The following is a 17,872-nucleotide window of genomic DNA, read 5'->3' on the forward strand; positions in this document are numbered from 1 at the left end:
TTTCTTGCGGTTTCAGAACCGCAAAAAGTGTAAAATACGGCATGCTTCATAAGCGCTCGCACGTGCAAGACTGAAGAAAGAGAAACCGCAAGAAATTAATCTCAGTGCGTTCTAAGCTCAAGGGAGCATGTAGTGTAAGGCCGTCGATTCAGGTTCTTCTCTCACTCTCACTGGCCGTAAGCGCGAGCGAGATGGCTGTGCGAGCTCGGGACCGCGGATATCATGTTTATTAATTTATTTTTTTTGTAATTTTTAACTAAAAAGAAAGTAATCGATGAGTTCCTTTAAAAATAAAATTGCACATTTTTAGCAGTTGTCATATTTTTAGCTTTTGTGCAAAAAAATCCAAAATTTTAAGATGCGTCTTAGACCTATGTTTGAGGATTTTTTTCTATCGAGTGAAAGTCAAAAGCTCCAGATTGGAATCGATGAACATTTGTTATTATGATTACAAATTTTTGTGATTACAAACATTTGATTGACTCAACTACATTCACTTGTTCTGAGCAACAAAAATGAAATCTTAACAAACGTGCTGTGATGGCGCTTGGCCAACAGTTTTCATAATAAATGTGACTCAAAATATACGTAAGTTGTGCCGAATATTCGGCGCTTCGGCCGAGAGAGGGGCCGAATATTCGGCCAAAACCACTATTCGTGACATCTCTGTTTAGCCTTTCATACTATCAGTGCACAATATATCCAATGTATGTACTTCCTTTGTTGTTTTTATTTTTTAGATCATTTGTTTGACATTTAGAATTTATTCTAGAAACATTCTAGACTAGTATTTTCTATACAATTGTTTTTTTTTTGTTGTATGACGATATTTTGTGAAATTCTTAGTATTAAATTTGATCTATGAATTATATTCATTAGTATTATATATGGAATAATATTTACAACATCAATAAATTGCTCTGATAATTAGCTTAAGATAATTATATGTAATACTGTCTTACTATTCATAAGTGCTTGTTGCTAGGCCTACATCTCAGATCATAGAAAGTACTAGATGGCTGACGGAGGCGTGGCGCGTGTCGCCGCGACATGGCCACATCGTGGCCATACCGGCCCGCCGTAAGACAGTAGCAAATTAGCTGTCATTGAACAATGTGCGCGTCAATTTTATTGAAATGCCGAATTATAGCGTTATTTTGTGTCGAAATAGGAGTCCATCCAAAAACTATAAGGATCATGGAGTTACATACCACATGCGAGTCCAATTTATTTCACGTATTAGTCTATAAAACCACACATTTTAACAAATAAATCCAGTGACATATGATTTTTCTGAGTCAGACCATGCTGTCATACAAACGCGTGGCAATTTGTCAATGCATTCTACATTGACGCTTTGGCATGGAAAACTATTTGTAGTGTCCTTAGCAACGGCGCAATGCATTAAACCGCTAACGATATTCACAGTGGCATTATTGTTTCTTGGTACGACCGCCAACCGCTCCCTTCATTGACGCCGCGAAGTAGAGTGGTGCTCGTACATATAATTGATCTTTGAGCGTTATCGATAAAAATGTTTGGGTATAGTGTGTATGAAAGTAATTATTTTTCAAGTACAATTTTGCAATTATTTTATATGCACCTAATGTTTAATTTAATACTTATTAATTTGGATTAAAAATCGAATAGGTGAGCCAAAAAATAAACTGATTTAATTAAGTACAATTTATTTATAACATTATAGTTTATACCTATAAGTATATTTTATTCAGGTTCTTAGCAACGATTCGAATAACTGCACTAGGTATAATCAAATATGTTCATGATTGCAATTTTTTTCAGTTTCCCGAAAAATCCCAGTATTAAAGAAAAATAGATAGATGTTACAGGTAGAGACCTTAACTGGTTAACGAGCGAGAAAAGTGTTATTTGTTCGGATCATTTTCAAGAAAAATGTTTCCAGTTACACTTCGCCTCATTTATACATAACGATAGAATATAAATATGATTAAAATAATACTATATTGTATACTTAGTCGATCCAAAAGTTCTATCAGAAAGATTTTTACTGATAATTATGATTACTCTTTCCTTATTATTCGTACCGTACACATGATTTAAAAGCTTATTTAATGGTGCATTATACTTACAATATAATATACTATAACTTGCTTTCGCAGTTCAGACAATCCCAAAGTAAACAATTTAAACAAACATTACATCAAATAATGACTAAAATTTAAACGAATTTGATTAGTTAAGCATAAACAAGCTTTCGCATCATGGTACATGTTTTTTTAAAATTAAAAGCTTTGTACCTATTACATTTTATCACTAAAAACCTTTGTGAGAGAACTTATGGATCAACTAATATACCTTACACGTACCTTAAAATTCTTAGCTCGTAAATAAGGTCAAAAATTTAAAGGAATATAAATTAAGTCTATGGCAATTATTACATAAAACAAAAATGTCAAAACTCTAAGGCCATGTTCAGAACATGTAAAATATCGATAGCTCTATCGAATTGTCCTCACTCTAGTGCCGCCGCTCTAGGCTCCTACACCGCGCGGTTTGGCCAATCACAGCGCGTGAGTTGGTTGTCTGGCCACGCCTTTAATGATGTGGTGGGGGACAGTTGGAGACAGCGAGACTCGTTGAAATTATGCTTCATTATAAATCTCCTTACTTCTTATATCTATGGCCTACATGAATAAAGTATATTTGAACTTGAACTTGAACTTATCATCTAAAATAATATACTAGCTTACCAATCATTTTCTTGTCCAAATCAGGATTCTCCCTCAAGAAAAGCGCTACTTCTTCAGGGTCCAGCGGCGTTTTGAGAACTCCATGCTCTTGTAAGTACTCGATACCTCGCTCTGGCTTCTGGTTAAAGAGTTCCGTTCCTTGCGTCACCCACTGAACACAAAAAAAAACATCGTTAGATATTGATGAGTGAATAGCAAAGAGAATTTGAAATATAGATGGATTGTCGAAGATAACTTTGTAGCCACAGTAAATTTACTGCCATCTTTCGACACATGATTAAAACTTTTAGAACGCCATTTGACTTCAATCTTTTTTCTTTCACTGATAGGGACCGTGCGCGTTGGAGGGTCTGCCATCTTGTGGTCTGAATCGGAACCATAAACAGGCACATTTACACGTCAAGTGTTTTCTTGTGCATAGTAGGTTCTGCCATCTTGTGGGCTACATCGGAACAAAAAACATCACATTTACGTCTCGCGCCAAAAATCTGACGGCTCCTGTGCTGCCTCCTATAGTTCATGCACGCTCCCTATTTGTTAAATATCAAAAAGTGGCGCCATCTGATAGATCAAAGGCGAAAGCGCCCTGTACACTCTTGACAACGGTCCGTCAGCGGTCGGGTTGAGCTGGAGCGAGGCCGGAAAGCGAGCTGAAGATAGGAAGGCGTGACGCGAGCTTGAAGGCCCTTTGCACCTCTGGCGTGCCTTGGATCAACAACAATGGAAGAATAAGGATCAAAGTCAAATGGCGTTCTAAAAGTTTTGATCATGTGTCGAAAGATGGCAGTAAATTAACTGTGGCTACAAAGTTTTCCTTGACAATTCTCCTCTATTTGAAACTCCCTTTGGTGACTAGAAACGGTGTGAATGTGCAAATAAACCCTTATAATGGGGTCATTACATCACACGCTTAGGGGGGAGAAGTCAAGAAAATGTGACATGTTGCGACAAGGCGGAGGGGGAGTCACAAACTTTGTGACGTCACTTTAACTTCATCAGTAACCGAGATTTTTTAGTTTCATTTCTAATCGGTTTTGTGTTATAAAACTACTAATATTTCTTTAATTATTTTTTTTTTTTTATGTGAAGGCAAGGTTTTTTCATTATGCATAAGAAAGTCTTATTTAAAAAAATAAATATTATCGTACATTATTACACATATTGACTAAGTCCCACAGTAAGCTCAATAAGGCTTGTGTTGTGGGTACTTAGACAACGATATATAATATATATATTTATAAATACTTAAATACATAGAAAATGCCCATGACACAGGAAAAAATATCCGTGTTCATCACCCGAATTACCAGGATTTGAACCCAGATCGTCAAAATTATTATAAAATATTTTATTCTCGTTTAAACAACGTAAATTATATGAGTAACATAATTTCAAAATTACCTTTTTCATGTTCCTAATATTGTCCAACTCGGCTTCTGAAGGCACATCTGACACAATCTTATGCCGGCCGGTCCGCCCGCAACCGAAATACTGACTTATGTCATGTGTAATGTCACTCACTGAGTCCTCCATACCGCCTAACTCTAGGCTGACGTGACCACATTTCCTGTAATATAATAAAATGTTATTTAGTAACAATTGGAGCCATTAATTAAATCAACTGCACAAGGAATTTTGGTGCAAATTATGTCCTTCATCTGTCGTCGGACAATGGGTCATAAGTCCAAATTATTTAACATTCGTACAATATTTAAAAAAAATAACAAAAGGGTAGCTAAAGTCGAATGACTTGAAGTATGCCGCCTTTGATAATACATGGACAACCTCACGAACTATTTGGAAACGAATTATTGTAAATTTTACAGATGCATCGGTTAGTTGTTTGGCCGGATACCGGATATTCGGCCTGACCGTCGGCCGAATACTCAGTATCCGGTCGCCGGATATTCGTCAGGTGGAATGTTTTGAATTTTGTAGGTGCACGTCGTGCATTTCTAGGTTCGAAACGAGTTTTATTATTTAATTAGGGAGTAATTTAGTTTATAGTACACGTGCGCTCGCGTATTTAGCTATAAACAAATAATACGTTGGATGTGTTACGCAAATGTTACTTACGTGTGGATTTTTATAATAATAGACAACTTAGATTATGGCCGTGATTGGTTTTAAAATTTAATGTGTATACCCCAAAATAAAGCAAATTTACTACCCGGTATCCGGCCGTATAATACGTTAATATCCAGAATCCGGCCAGATATTAAAATCTGGGCCGGATACCGGATAGTAACCGAATATCCGGTGCACCTCTAGTGATTTAAGTTTTTATATAGGATAATAATTATCTAGGTAACTGAGATATTAGTAAAATTCTCATAAAACAAACTCGGATTCTACATATTTATAAAGACAGAGACACATAAATGAATCCAAATTCAATATGTACTCCAAAAAGTTAACTCCCTTATTCATAATCATAATTCATAAAACGTTACGAGCCTGAATTAGTTAAATTATGTTTTATCCCTTACTTACAAATACGTAAGTCCAAATGACAGATAAAGACAAACGATTCATAGCTAATTCGGGCTTTATTACTTTTGTACACAACACTAAAAAAAACTATACCTTTCTTTTTCCTCCTCTTCAACCACAACTTCCGTCTCACTCTCCTTCGGATTACTCATTTCAATAGCTTCTATTATAGTCATAAGCGCCTCCAAAGACAACGTATGTATATTATAAGACGTTGCCGATACAACATTCTTTGATAACAACTTAGTCATTTCTTCAAAAACATTCATACAATATATATCGCAGTCATAGTTCAAATATAACTCGTTACAAATCCCGGGTATTCTAAATATCTGTGCTAGACTTTCTAAGGTCAGGTGCTGTATTTCCTTAAGTTCGTAGTTCGCTTTGGAGACATCCATGGATACTATTTCTATGATTTTTTTGAAGAAGGCCTCCATTTGGAATTTGAGGTGGAAACGGAGGGCCTCGAAGAGTAGGAAGGTTATTTGGAGGTCCAGGGCGAATATGGATATCCGCTCTGTGCTCAGCAACTGTAAAACAATAAAAGATTTTTTTTTAACCAATTTTTAAGCATATTTTAGCATTCTTAATTCTAAGACTACGATAAAAATTGTTGAATGTCAATTAAATTTAGTTTACATGGATTTTACATAATTTGCGTGGGCGTATTAAGTCTAAAAAGTTTCTAAGAATTTTGAGAATAACAGATGTTTTGGATAGCTCTTATGTTTCAGGTGGCTTCTGTTCTGAGCAAAGCAAAACAGTTAGCGCCCAATATAACTAAATTTGACTAACAAGTACACATGATATTTACATCAGCTTTTATAAGTATAAACTAGTTTTCATCACTCATACCAAAGAGAATTTGAAATAGAGGTCTATTATCAAAGAAAACTTTGTAGTCACGCGAATTTACTGCCATCTTTCGACACATTCTGGACCCGGATACGTCCTTAAACTACGTCCACAAGAGAGGTATGGGCATTGTGAATGTCATCTCGCTTTGTGTGGTAGGGCACAGCGCAGCGGATGTCATTCCAGATCTAGAGCAGAGCCCAACTGGGGAAGTACCTCCACCTTACAGAAAACCGCAGCCAAATAACACTAGACCCTACTCATATTGTTGTGTTCCTGCCGGTGAGTAAGGTTGCCAGTGCTCAACTAGGGGGAGGGGTGTTAGGGTCGGCAACGCGCATGTATCTTCTCTGGAGTTGCAGGCTCACATAGGCTACGGAGACTGTTTACCATCAGGCGGGCCGCATGCTTGTTTGACCGACGTAGTATAAAAAAAAAAACACATGATTAAAACTTTTAGAACGCCATTTTACTTTGATCCTTATTCTTTCAGTGATATGTGTTAAATTTTTAAAAAGGATAAAGTGGCGCCATCTCACCGGGCCCAACCTAAAGGTTAAGGCGCCATCGCTTGAAACGATGTCGCCATACCTTCGGCCTTTGATCTAATAGATGGCGCCACAGATAGGCACAATGTTCAAAATGGCTTTTGAGCACAAAAAGGAAGCTAGCGCCAAAGCTAAACTTGACTACCAAGTACACAATAATTTCAATCCATCTTAGAAATAAATATTTTTCGGTCATCAATGTAATACTTTGACGACCTGTTTGGCCTAGTGGGCCTGCCTACGAAGCTGATGGTCTCGGGTTCAAATCCTGGTAAGGGCATTTATTCGTGTGATGAGCATGGATATTTGTTACATGGATATTTGATATAAATATTTATATATTATATATATCGTTGTCTAAGTACCCTCAACACAAGCCTTATTGAGCTTACTGTGGGACTTAGTCGATTTGTGTAATAATGTCCTATAATATTTATTATAATACTTACACTAAGCAAGTTCCTACACAGCGGGTCCTTCACCAAGTATAAAAGCGAAGGGTACCGCGCCAACTGATCTGCGCCAACTTCTAGCGCGGTACCGGCCAGGCAGAGCCCGAGGTGCACCATGCCGGACGTGTTCTGGGTGTCCAGGGGATTGCATAACGATATTATGAACCTGGGGAAGATAAATTAGGTCTTAAAAACTTGATAGCATTTATAAACCAGCGCCACGGATTGCCGCAGCAGATGAGTGGGGATCCTATTTTAGCGTCCAATGTTTTTATCTCTGTATGTTTTCTTTTCCCATATGTAATGTGTAGTGTCGTTAAATAAATGTATTTTATTTTTTTCTTTCTGTCAAACAACGAAAAATTATAACAATTTATTACTCCCTTCCTCGAACTTGATTAGTCCTATATGTAAAATTTAAAACCCGAAAGAAACTTGTTTACTCAGGATAACTACCCTGAGTCAAAAATCAGTGGAACTTAGAGATTTAGGGAGATTAAGAGACTATCAATTATTTGCACCAACCACAGTTGACGGACTGATCAGCGGCAATCAGCAGTCAACTCAGAAATTACTTATAAGATAAAATTTAGCAAATGTATTAACCAAAGAGAATTTGAAATGGAGTTGGAGCATAGAACATAAGCCAAAGGCATCTTCTCGAGCGATGGTGCCATATCATACCTTTATTGGCATATGCTCGAGTAGATGGTGCCACTTTTTGATATTTGACAGATTTAACACTTATCGGTGAAAGAATAACGATGAAAGAATGGCGTTCTAAAAGTTTTCAACACGTGTCGAAAGATGGCAGTAAATTTACTGTGACTACAAAGTTTACTTTGACATTCCGCCTCTATTTCAAATTCTCTTTGCTGTTACGTTTTTTTTATACCACGTCGGTGGCAAACAAGCATACGGCCCGCCTGATGGTAAGCAGTCACCGCAGCCTATAGACGCCTGCAACTCCAGAGGTGTTACATGCGCGTTGCCGACCGTTTAAAAACCTGTACACTTCTTTTTTACGTACCTAAAAACCTCTCGAACGCAGGCGAGCCCATAAGGCTGTAGGTCTTGTGCCTCATCTTGCTGCGTGAAACGTATTCCTCGGTGGTTGACGTATTCTTCCAGTTTCTCTGTTTCTTCAGCTGGTTTGGATGGAGTTGTACCGTCGGGGTCTGATTCTGGGGTTAGAACTGCAGAACAAAATATAGCAATGAAACTTCCGTCCATATACTCTGTATCTTTAGGTATTTAAATAAAAGTAAACTAACAATTTGTACATTTTCGGGTATTTATAACATTTATTGGTTAACCAACCAAATACAAAACCGCCTGGATCTGTCACTGAACAACTTGACTTTAACCTACATTATTTGATCATATGTAATGTTTTCATTTACCCTCAACTGACTTAAGGGTATTTGAGGGTAGATTTTGTTTACTTTTATTTATATACCTAAAGATACAGAGTATAGCTATCTTGCACATGTTGGAGATCAGATTGATTGTGCATATTCAGTTCTTTTTTTTATCAGCGCCTAATTTAAGGCGCTGATAAAACAGTTAAGGCTTCTACAGACGTTGCAACAAAATGTACTTTAAATAAAAACTGGCCAAGTTAAAACAACGAAACCAAATTGGTTGCAAATTTGTAACAAAATCAATTCAAAAATATATTATTATATAACTGGGAAGTGGGTTAAATTTGACTTGCAAGATTTGATTACAAACAGACAACGGTCAGGTGAAAGTAAATAAAAGCTTGTAAAATAGACTATACGTTTGTATGAAAATGCGATTTCGCACGGATCCTCCACCAGACTAATCTTAACTCACATATTTTTAGTAATTCGAGCGACATGTTTCGGAGATCCTTGGTCTCCTTTTTCAAGCGCTAACAGTGCATGAGTAGCGTTCACGATAGCTGCGCGCCGCGTACTGTCGCTCGCTGCGCAGCGCGCTGAGCACGCGATGAGAACCAGTTGGGGGTGGTCTTGTGTTCACTTTTTTGTCTTTCTCTTACCTTCTGCAGGTTCCTCCGCCGCTCTCTCTGTCTCTGTCTCGTCGGCACTGACGCACTTCTCCACCAGTTGTGCTATGGACGAATTGTCTGTGGTCGCCAGATCCATAGAGGAGTGGCGTGTATGTTTCTTAGGGCTCTTGATCGATTCCACGGGCTCTATGGTTATTTCCGCTTCGTTTATTAGGTTTTTGTCTTGGCTGTAGGAAACATATTGTACAGTATGTAAAATCTTTAAGAAAACATAGTGGTACATACAAAACCATTGACCAGCATATTAGTTAACAGACTTTACAAAAATAGAAGTTTAAATAATGATATAATAATTCAGCCTATATACGTCCCACTGCTCTGTGCCCAGCAGTCACTCTCACTGCCCGAGCACTCTCATGCGCGAGAGGGCTCGGGCTATAGTCCCCACGCTAGCCCAATGCGGATTGGGGACTTCACATACACCTTTGAATTTCTTCTCAGATATATGCACGTTTCCTCACGATGTTTTCCTTCACCGAAAAGCTAGTGGTAAATATCAAATGATGTTTCGTACATAAGTTCCGAAACCCTCATTGGTACGAGCCAGGATTTGAACCCGCGACCTCCGGATTGAAAGTCGGACCCGGCCACCACCGCTTCATAACTAATTCTAGAAGTTTAATAAGTTAAAAGTTTAACTTATTCGCCATTCGGCGTTAAAGGCATCCATAATGAATGAAGATTAAAATGTGAGCATTTTAATAGGGGATATTACGCAAAAGTCTGCGTAGGGGGCACCTCTAGCACATACTGAGGGCCTACCACGAAACACGAAAATTGAAGTCTATCACTCTTGCGTATTTGAGCGATAAAAAGGCAGATAACGAAATATCGATTTTCGCGTTTCGCGGTCTGCAAACAAACCGCCTTGATGCATCCATGTGATAGTGAAAACTTCTCAAAAAACTGTTTAAGTTACTCTATGGTTTAGAATGTGTGAGCAGCACTCTCTCTGGCGGCAGAACATTGCAGTAATACTTCCTTATACAAAACTGACAGCAATTAACTTTTCTTAACAACTTACACGAGTCACACTAATTGGGCCCACTACACCGTGTTTTTATTGAATTTCGTTAACTTTGGGACATAATATGTAAACAGGCCCTAAGGCACGCTCGCAGGGGCCTTATAAGATTAAAATAAAAATTGATTATCTCCGAAATGGATTTAATAAGAATACCGGTGTCTTTGAGAAAGTTACTTAATTTAAGCTCAGGAGTGCACCCTTGAAATTAACGGAAATAAAAAAACACAGTATATATTCTGAAAACTACCTTATTTAAGCGTACAAAAAATTAAAATTTAAAAACATGATATCAGCGCTCCCGGGCACGCACTCCCATCTCGCTCTCGTTTACACTCAATGAGAGAGAGAAGAACACGACCTTACTAGGCCTTAACCCTTAGCCTCTGTCAGGGTTAAATAAGTTAATAGTTTAAAAAACACTAGAAAAACACGCTTTTATAAATGCACGTAAAAAAACCTGATCGTGTTCTAAGTCCATTACGTGACCTTTATCACAAGTGCAAACACGACTATGATACGATATTCCATCATGGAATGCCAGTGTCTATCTTCCGGCTTCATCATCAGACCTTGACCTAATCGTGGTCAAAGTTCATTACAAGACTTTTCTAACAAATCCAAACACAGCTATGATACGATGTTCCATCATGAAGTTCCAGTTCATATCTTCCGGCTCCATCATCAGATCAGTTCGACAGTACCATATTATTGTATTGTCATCAGAACTACATACAGCTGCCAATTTTCATGACGCTACGATCCTTGGAAGATGGTTAAATTAGTTACCTTAGATTCCATTACATAGTTACATACAGGTCGACCTAATAAAAGCGTGTTAAAAAAAGTAAGATCCAATCCAACTTATTTAAATAGACAAATATAGCACACCTATTTCGAAGACTGTCAGCCTTCTTAGCTTCTGCGTCCGTGTCGGGGTCGACAGTCGGGCTGGCAGGTTCTGTCATTGATGATTTCCTTTCCAGCGAGTTCGTGCCTGAAAAAAAAATAAGTAGGTATATAACCAGTGATCAGATTTCCCGGTGCAACACGGGGTGAATGACCTCAAACATTATACTAATATGGGTATACCCCGGGATTCCACAACTATTAATTTACATTCAGTAAATTTTAGTAACATTTTGTCGCGTAATATAAATATTTTCGGAAAATACGTGTATGTGCATTGTGCATTTAATAAGCATTAGTATTTCCTTTATTCATCTTAACTCTAAGGTATAGGTTTTTATAATATGCATATATTAATAAAATACCGAAACAAAAATGCATACAAACACTATACAACCTATTGAAGTATTGATAAACCGCGTTATATGTGATAATAATAACAAATAATATGGATATCTATTAAAAATACTACAGGTGTTTAAAGGTTTACATTAAATTAAAGTAAAGAATATTCAATGCGTTGATAAAGATTTAGTTTACGAGTATATTCGTAATTTGAGCTGCGTATTTAAGTATACCTATCATATCGATATAATTTTTTTCAAACGAAATCCGAGAATTTTGGTCATATCCATATTACGTTTTCTACTTATCCCACGGTGTTGCACTGGAAAATCCGATCACTGTATATAACAAACGATATATGATAAGATAATAAAAACGTCACGGTAATTTGGGTGTTCATTGACCGATACAGGTGAAGCCCTGTAGGCCTAGAGGTAAGAGCGTGCCGGAGGTCACGGGTTCAAACCCCGGCTCGTATCAATGAGTTTTCGGGACTTATGTACGAAATATTATTTGATATTCACCAGTCGCTTTTCAGTGAAGGAAAACATCGTGAGGAAACCAGACTAATCCGAATATGGCTTAGTTTACCCTCTCGGTGGAAGGTCAGATGTCAGTCGCTTTCGTAAAAACTAGTGCCTACGCCAATTCTAGGGATCAGTTGCCAAGCGGACCCCAGGCTCCAATGAGCTGTGAATAAACGCCGGGACAACGCGAGGAAGAATATTAACCAATACAGGTACTTCAAAGTGTGCTTTTCTGATAGATCCAGTGTTTGGCTGGAGTTTCGATAAGTGGTTACAGTAGCCTATTATGGACATTGGTCACTTGAGACAAACTACTCAACGCGTAAAACAGTGTAACATATTGTAGCCTTAAATTAGTAAGCTAATTTAAAATATTTAATCCAATATACATAGATAAAGATATCAATAGTATTATTCAGTACTTTACGAGTCATATTGGCTACGTGCGAAGTGCATGGTGGGGGTAAGGAAAGCGATCGCAGCGCGTGCGGTGGTGAAAATTGGAACTAACCAAGGACAGCGTCTTTAACATTTCGTACAAGTTATATAGACATTCAACATCGCGGACTTTTCTGTAGAGCCATGATAGATAGACAAACGCACTATAGATTGTGTTTTTATAGCTCAAACGGATTAGGCAGCGTTCTCCTCCTCCTAATAGCTAGCGGATGCTAAGGTTGCGTGACAGTCGTGCACATAGCGAATAGTAACCATTATGTCTTTTTAATTTTAATAATTATAAGTTGTAACTAGAAAATAATTGCAATTTTAATAATATTAATAAAAAGAGAGGAGGCGCCGGTACATAAGGGGGTAGCCAACTGCCTCACCATTAAAAAAATTACGTGTTGAGTATGTCTTGATAACCATACTCCGCCGACCGTCGCCGGCCGACGTGCCATCAAAGCGGCAAACACCCTTTTTAAACATGGCGGCCGTGACGCGCCCGTCTTGTAGGAGCCGCGGGAAACTAACAATAGCGTGAGGCAGCGGGGGGTACAGCGACATCTAGCGGGAAATGTTGGGACTAATTTTAAATGTTGAATTCAGTTTGATTTTTAAGTAGGTCGTGAACAAGGTTTAAAAAGGGGTTAAAGTGTTGGTGCTATTAGCACGCTACAGTGCTGAATTAGCTACTAAGATTAGATTAGATATCTTTAATACACTTAAAATTAATTGTCTCCCAATAAGGTACGTCATGTGAAAGAAAAATCTGTCAAACTTAATATTAATTTGTAATCGTTGGTCTTTCATTTTGACTTGTTTTTTTTTATGAATAATGAGGCAAATATTTTCCTGACAGTTGAAAGAAGATTTAATAGGTTCTCTATCAATGGTGTAAGACTATATATTTCATTTTATTTATTCTTTAAACCGCCAAACACGTCAACTGACGCGAGCGGCGTAGTCCAATATCAGACGGTTTTTTTGCCACTTTTTTATGTGACATTTTTTGCCACTTTTATGTTATTTCTAGTCAGGATCGTAAACCCTTATCATCCTTATAGGAGAAAAAGTTGGCACAAAATTTTCATACTTTCCTTTTTGTTACCGCCATAAAAAGTATATGGGGAAATGGTAACACAATAGGAAAATATTCTAGGACATTTTTATATCATATTAGCATCGAAAGAGCTTGTGATTCTGAGTAGAAAAAAACACAAAATTTATTAAAAAATACAAAATTGACGATAGTGACATTTTTTTAAGAAACGCTTATCAACGTTTTTGCATTCCGACAGAGTTCCGACCCGCCGAACACGATAGGCGTGGTGTTCAAAGAGTTCAAGCCTAGCTTTCCGGAAACTTACTATTAGCTGAAGTAATCTTCTTCTTAGGCTTGTCTCTTTTATTGAGTGAGAGTGCAGCAGCTGCAAAAGCGGCGTTATCTTCGGCGGGGAACTGCGGCAAACGCATGAAGATGAGCTGGGTCATGTCGCGGAGACATTGCTCGGCGTTGCGGCGGAGGAGCTCTGCAAACATTAAAAGTTAAGACATATTAAGATTACAAAAACTTCTGACTGGGGCCATAACTAGCCACGCCCCACTACTTGTTTACCCTACGTGCTACAGATAGCCCCCTCTGCAGGGCGTGTATGGAGGCAGAAGACACAGCCGCCCACGTCATTCTCGAATGCCCAGGGGTGGCAGAGTACCGGGCACAACAACTCGGTTCGCCGGGGTCTCACCCAGCAGTCGTCGGCAACATCAAGGGTCTGCTAGGCTTCTTGGTAGAGTTGGGTTGGTAAGAGTAGTGCCGACAAAATAGGCGCAATTGTATGACGTAGAGTTGCAGAAACTAAGCCCGCGAGTACCTATAATCTATAAATAAGATGCCAAAAAGAAGCCAGTATAGTTTGTTGGCTATCTACTACTAGCGACATCTAGTTTCATGACTAAAAAGCCTAAACTGTTGTAGTTTACTGTGCACCAACGTGACAAGCCCCAGAGCCATAATAAAAGACGTATTCCTATGAATATATAACGTTTATAATGTCTCACACTTGGTTGCTGAAAGTGGGCGCAGAATTAGAGAGACTCCAATGAATATCTAGTAGATATGCAATGTTTGTCATGATATAAATAACATACCTGTGAGTCTAGTTTCAAAGCAGATGCGGAAACAGCTCAACATGATCTCACACACGCTATCATCAGTCAGCATGGCGCCTTCCGGACTCAGCATTAGTGTACGCAAAACCTGGAAAACATAATGACACACTCCTGTACTTAGTTTGTTTTGGTGGTCACTAGGGGAGCCTTCTCCAGTAAACGTATTTCGGTGAAGTATCCATGGTGCTATTCCTTATTACAAGATTTGGATTTGAGAGAGATGGTGATTTGAAGTGTTACCTGTAATATTTTCATAAGCACAACGCCGTCCGACGAATGGTCCGTGCCGACAAACCGTGCGTGCGTCACCGCGTCAGCGATGTCTTCCACGGTAGCTGGCACACTGGGATGTGTCGGATCTGAAATTAAAAGTGTTATGGGTAAAATATAAAAGATACAAAAGAGAATCTACGGCACCATGCCGCAGGGGGATATTTTTTAGTATTTTATTTTCAGTTAAGTATTATTTACTTTTAGATTTAGGTTTTCAGGTTTATAGACTTTATAGTCTAGCTATATAATTGAATTTTTATCCACATTATTGTAATCAATTAAAGAGAATTAAAAACTATACTTTCTTATTTGCGTACAGATGGCGCTACTGTGTGCTATTAGTTAAAAACAAGCAGCAGTGTCGCCATCTGCACTGATATAGATGATAGTTTAAGACTATTTTAATAATTATATATTAATTAATTCTTGTACTAAATAATTTTGAAGTAATTGAAAGATTTTAATTTAACCGATTTGTGTTAATTACAATACACACGTCTTAAAACGTAACTCAAACCGCGCAGCGCGCCCGGTGACGTTTACATTTTGAGGTTATGTTAATTGAGTGACGTGCTACTGGACTGCTGGTACACGATATAGTTTACATATTTATAACTAGAATTAACTTTATCAAATATAAGTTAATTCAATAATAAAATGACGCCAGACAACACGATACGTGTGGGGGAGTACATAGTAATACAGAAGCAAAACTATAGGAAGCTACACAAATTCAATAAACCGGACTCTAATATCAACATTGGACGGGACAGCGTTAATTTAACTGGTGTAGAAGGCTGTCGGTTCCATTCTGTGTTTAAACTAATCCCAAAAGGTGGAAAAAGGACCAAGGAATTCTCTGTACAATTAACAGAAGAAGCTGGCGATTTAAAAGACGAAATTAACGTTAAGACATCGGGCACGGACAACAGAAACATTATTGACGACGGACAATCGCAAAAACTATCTTATTCCGAGATTGAGGAACTGAGAAACGACGCTAAAAAGGCATCAGACATTGTAGAAACTTTAATATCAAATTCAAACACTTTTTCAAATAAAACTGAGTTTTCTCAAGAAAAATACTTAAGGAAAAAAGAGAAGAAATATTTTGAGTACATTCAAATCCTTAAGCCGAATCTGCGCATGATATCAGAGATTATGTACAAGTTGGAGCCAGGGAAAATACAGAATATCCGCATTGACACATTATCACAAATAACGACAGCTGTTAACATCCAATCGGAAGGAGTCCATCTCTTATATGATTCAGGGTCAAATGGGTTACTGGCAGCTGCATTATTGAGTGCTATAGGCGAATCTAATGATGGCAAGTTAATACATATGCATCCAGGCAACATGTCTCAGAAACAAGCATTACTAGCTATGAATTACAAAGAGGAACAATCAAGCAGATGTATCTCTGTTAATATTTACTCTGTATTAAGACAGTTTTACCAAGGTTCTGACACACATGACACAAATGAGAAAACTGAGCATAACAGCTTGAAAAGGAAGGCTGAGAGTCCTGAACTTCAAAGCAAAGTACCTAAGCTTGAAGAAAATTCAAAGGATACAGAAGCAAAACAAGATACAGAGGAAAAAGCAGCTGACAATTCAGAAATAAAAGAAAATGATGACAAACCAAAAGAGTTTAAAAAACCTAAATGGCACTTTGACAACATTACTGCAGCTGAATTACTAAAAGGCAAAGTAGATTCCTTAGTCATTGCTTGTAAAGAGGACCCGCAGAATTTATTTGATGAACTGGTACAATTTGTGAAGCCGGGGCGGCCATTTGCAATTTATTATATAGTGGCAGAGCCCTTGCAGAAAATGTATATGAATTTGAAGATAAGAAGTAATGTTGCTGCATTAAAACTGACTTGTAATTGGATGAGGAATTATCAGGTGCATATCTTTTTTTTCTAGTGTTCAAGTTTAAAGTTCTTATAAAAAAAGTAAAATATTTTTAATGTGAGATTATAAACTGAAAATTAGTAAAAATAGGTATAGCCAGTTAAATTACATTTTTCTAAATTTGATTGTACAGTCATGTTCATAAATATGTATACATTTCTTCACCTTAATCCAGTGGTGGGCAAAGTATGGCCCACGGGCCGGCTCCAGCCCGTGAAGGCTTTTATCCAGCCCTATGAAATAATAAGTATATGGCATTGGCTCACAATCATCAAATCAAAATATAGTTTTGCTGCAATTCTGGCCCTCCTCTTAAATTTCTTAAACACTCTCGCCCCCACGAAAAAAGTTTGCCCACAACTGTCTTAATCCATTGGCAATAAAGTGAAAAAAATGTATACATATTTATGAATTCTACTGTACACTTTTGAGCTTAGGCAAACTCTTCACTTCTAGATGTCAAATATTTTTAGTCAAAATTGACTTTTTATTTTTAGGTTCTGCCAGACCGGACACACCCTGAGGTGATGATGAATGGAGCTAGTGGATTCCTGTTGATGGGCTATGTTTTGAAATAAAGTAATATGGTTATTTATTAGTTTTATTTAACACTAGCCTTTTCCTATAACTCTTTGTATAAAAATAGTTAAACTGACTCCTTTCTAACTACTTTCATACTATATAATAACATTAATTAATAATTCTGGTATAAAAAATATCTTAAGATGTCTTATTCAAAGTTGTTAACTATCTTGCCAAGTTTGAACAAAATATGTTAAGCAGTTTTTGAGTGATGAAGTAACAAAAGTAAAAATGTTCACATTTACAATATTTACCTGTATTATAAATAAATAAATAAATAGTATACAGACATTCTTACACAAATTGACCCAAGTCCCACAATAAGCCAAGAACGCTTGTGTTGTGGGTACTCAGACAATGACATATATAATATAGAAATACTTAAATACACAGAAAACATCCATGACTCAGGAACAAATATCTGTGCTTATAAATGCCCTTACGCAAGAACAATCACCAATGGCTTCATAAGCAGGGTCACTATCCACTAGCCAGACTGGTGGTCGAAATAAAATATAAAATAAAATATAGGTATATGCA

The 17,872-nt window shown here is 37.5% G+C and overlaps 2 protein-coding genes and 1 non-coding gene across 3 annotated transcripts in view; 1 reads left to right on the forward strand and 2 right to left on the reverse strand.

Annotated features, from left to right (window-relative positions):
• The window catches only part of LOC133526427 (Golgi-specific brefeldin A-resistance guanine nucleotide exchange factor 1), a 56,226-nt gene that overhangs the window by 36,323 nt on the left and 2,031 nt on the right, over window positions 1-17,872 (reverse strand). Inside the window, exons 2-11 of the mRNA XM_061863057.1 lie at window positions 14,798-14,916; window positions 14,537-14,645; window positions 13,756-13,917; window positions 11,055-11,160; window positions 9,110-9,306; window positions 8,114-8,279; window positions 7,081-7,249; window positions 5,319-5,758; window positions 4,134-4,299; window positions 2,733-2,883 (exon numbers count right to left, since the gene is read on the reverse strand). Coding sequence (XP_061719041.1) covers window positions 2,733-2,883; window positions 4,134-4,299; window positions 5,319-5,758; window positions 7,081-7,249; window positions 8,114-8,279; window positions 9,110-9,306; window positions 11,055-11,160; window positions 13,756-13,917; window positions 14,537-14,645; window positions 14,798-14,916 — 1,785 coding nt within the window. The remainder of the gene's footprint in view (window positions 1-2,732; window positions 2,884-4,133; window positions 4,300-5,318; window positions 5,759-7,080; window positions 7,250-8,113; window positions 8,280-9,109; window positions 9,307-11,054; window positions 11,161-13,755; window positions 13,918-14,536; window positions 14,646-14,797; window positions 14,917-17,872) is intronic.
• LOC133526735 (U11 spliceosomal RNA) lies at window positions 12,736-12,868 on the reverse strand. Its single transcript, XR_009800767.1, has one exon. It is a non-coding gene; the product is annotated as a U11 spliceosomal RNA (small nuclear RNA).
• On the forward strand, window positions 15,370-17,341 carry LOC133526395 (tRNA (adenine(58)-N(1))-methyltransferase non-catalytic subunit TRM6). The gene is made up of 2 exons (XM_061863008.1): window positions 15,370-16,741; window positions 17,248-17,341. The coding sequence occupies exons 1-2, from the start codon at window positions 15,488-15,490 to the stop codon at window positions 17,326-17,328; spliced, it is 1,335 nt and encodes a 444-aa protein (XP_061718992.1). The 5' UTR covers window positions 15,370-15,487; the 3' UTR covers window positions 17,329-17,341.

The sequence above is a fragment of the Cydia pomonella genome, chromosome 16, assembly GCF_033807575.1.
Source record: "Cydia pomonella isolate Wapato2018A chromosome 16, ilCydPomo1, whole genome shotgun sequence".
In the NCBI taxonomy this organism is placed as follows: Eukaryota; Metazoa; Arthropoda; class Insecta; order Lepidoptera; family Tortricidae; genus Cydia; species Cydia pomonella.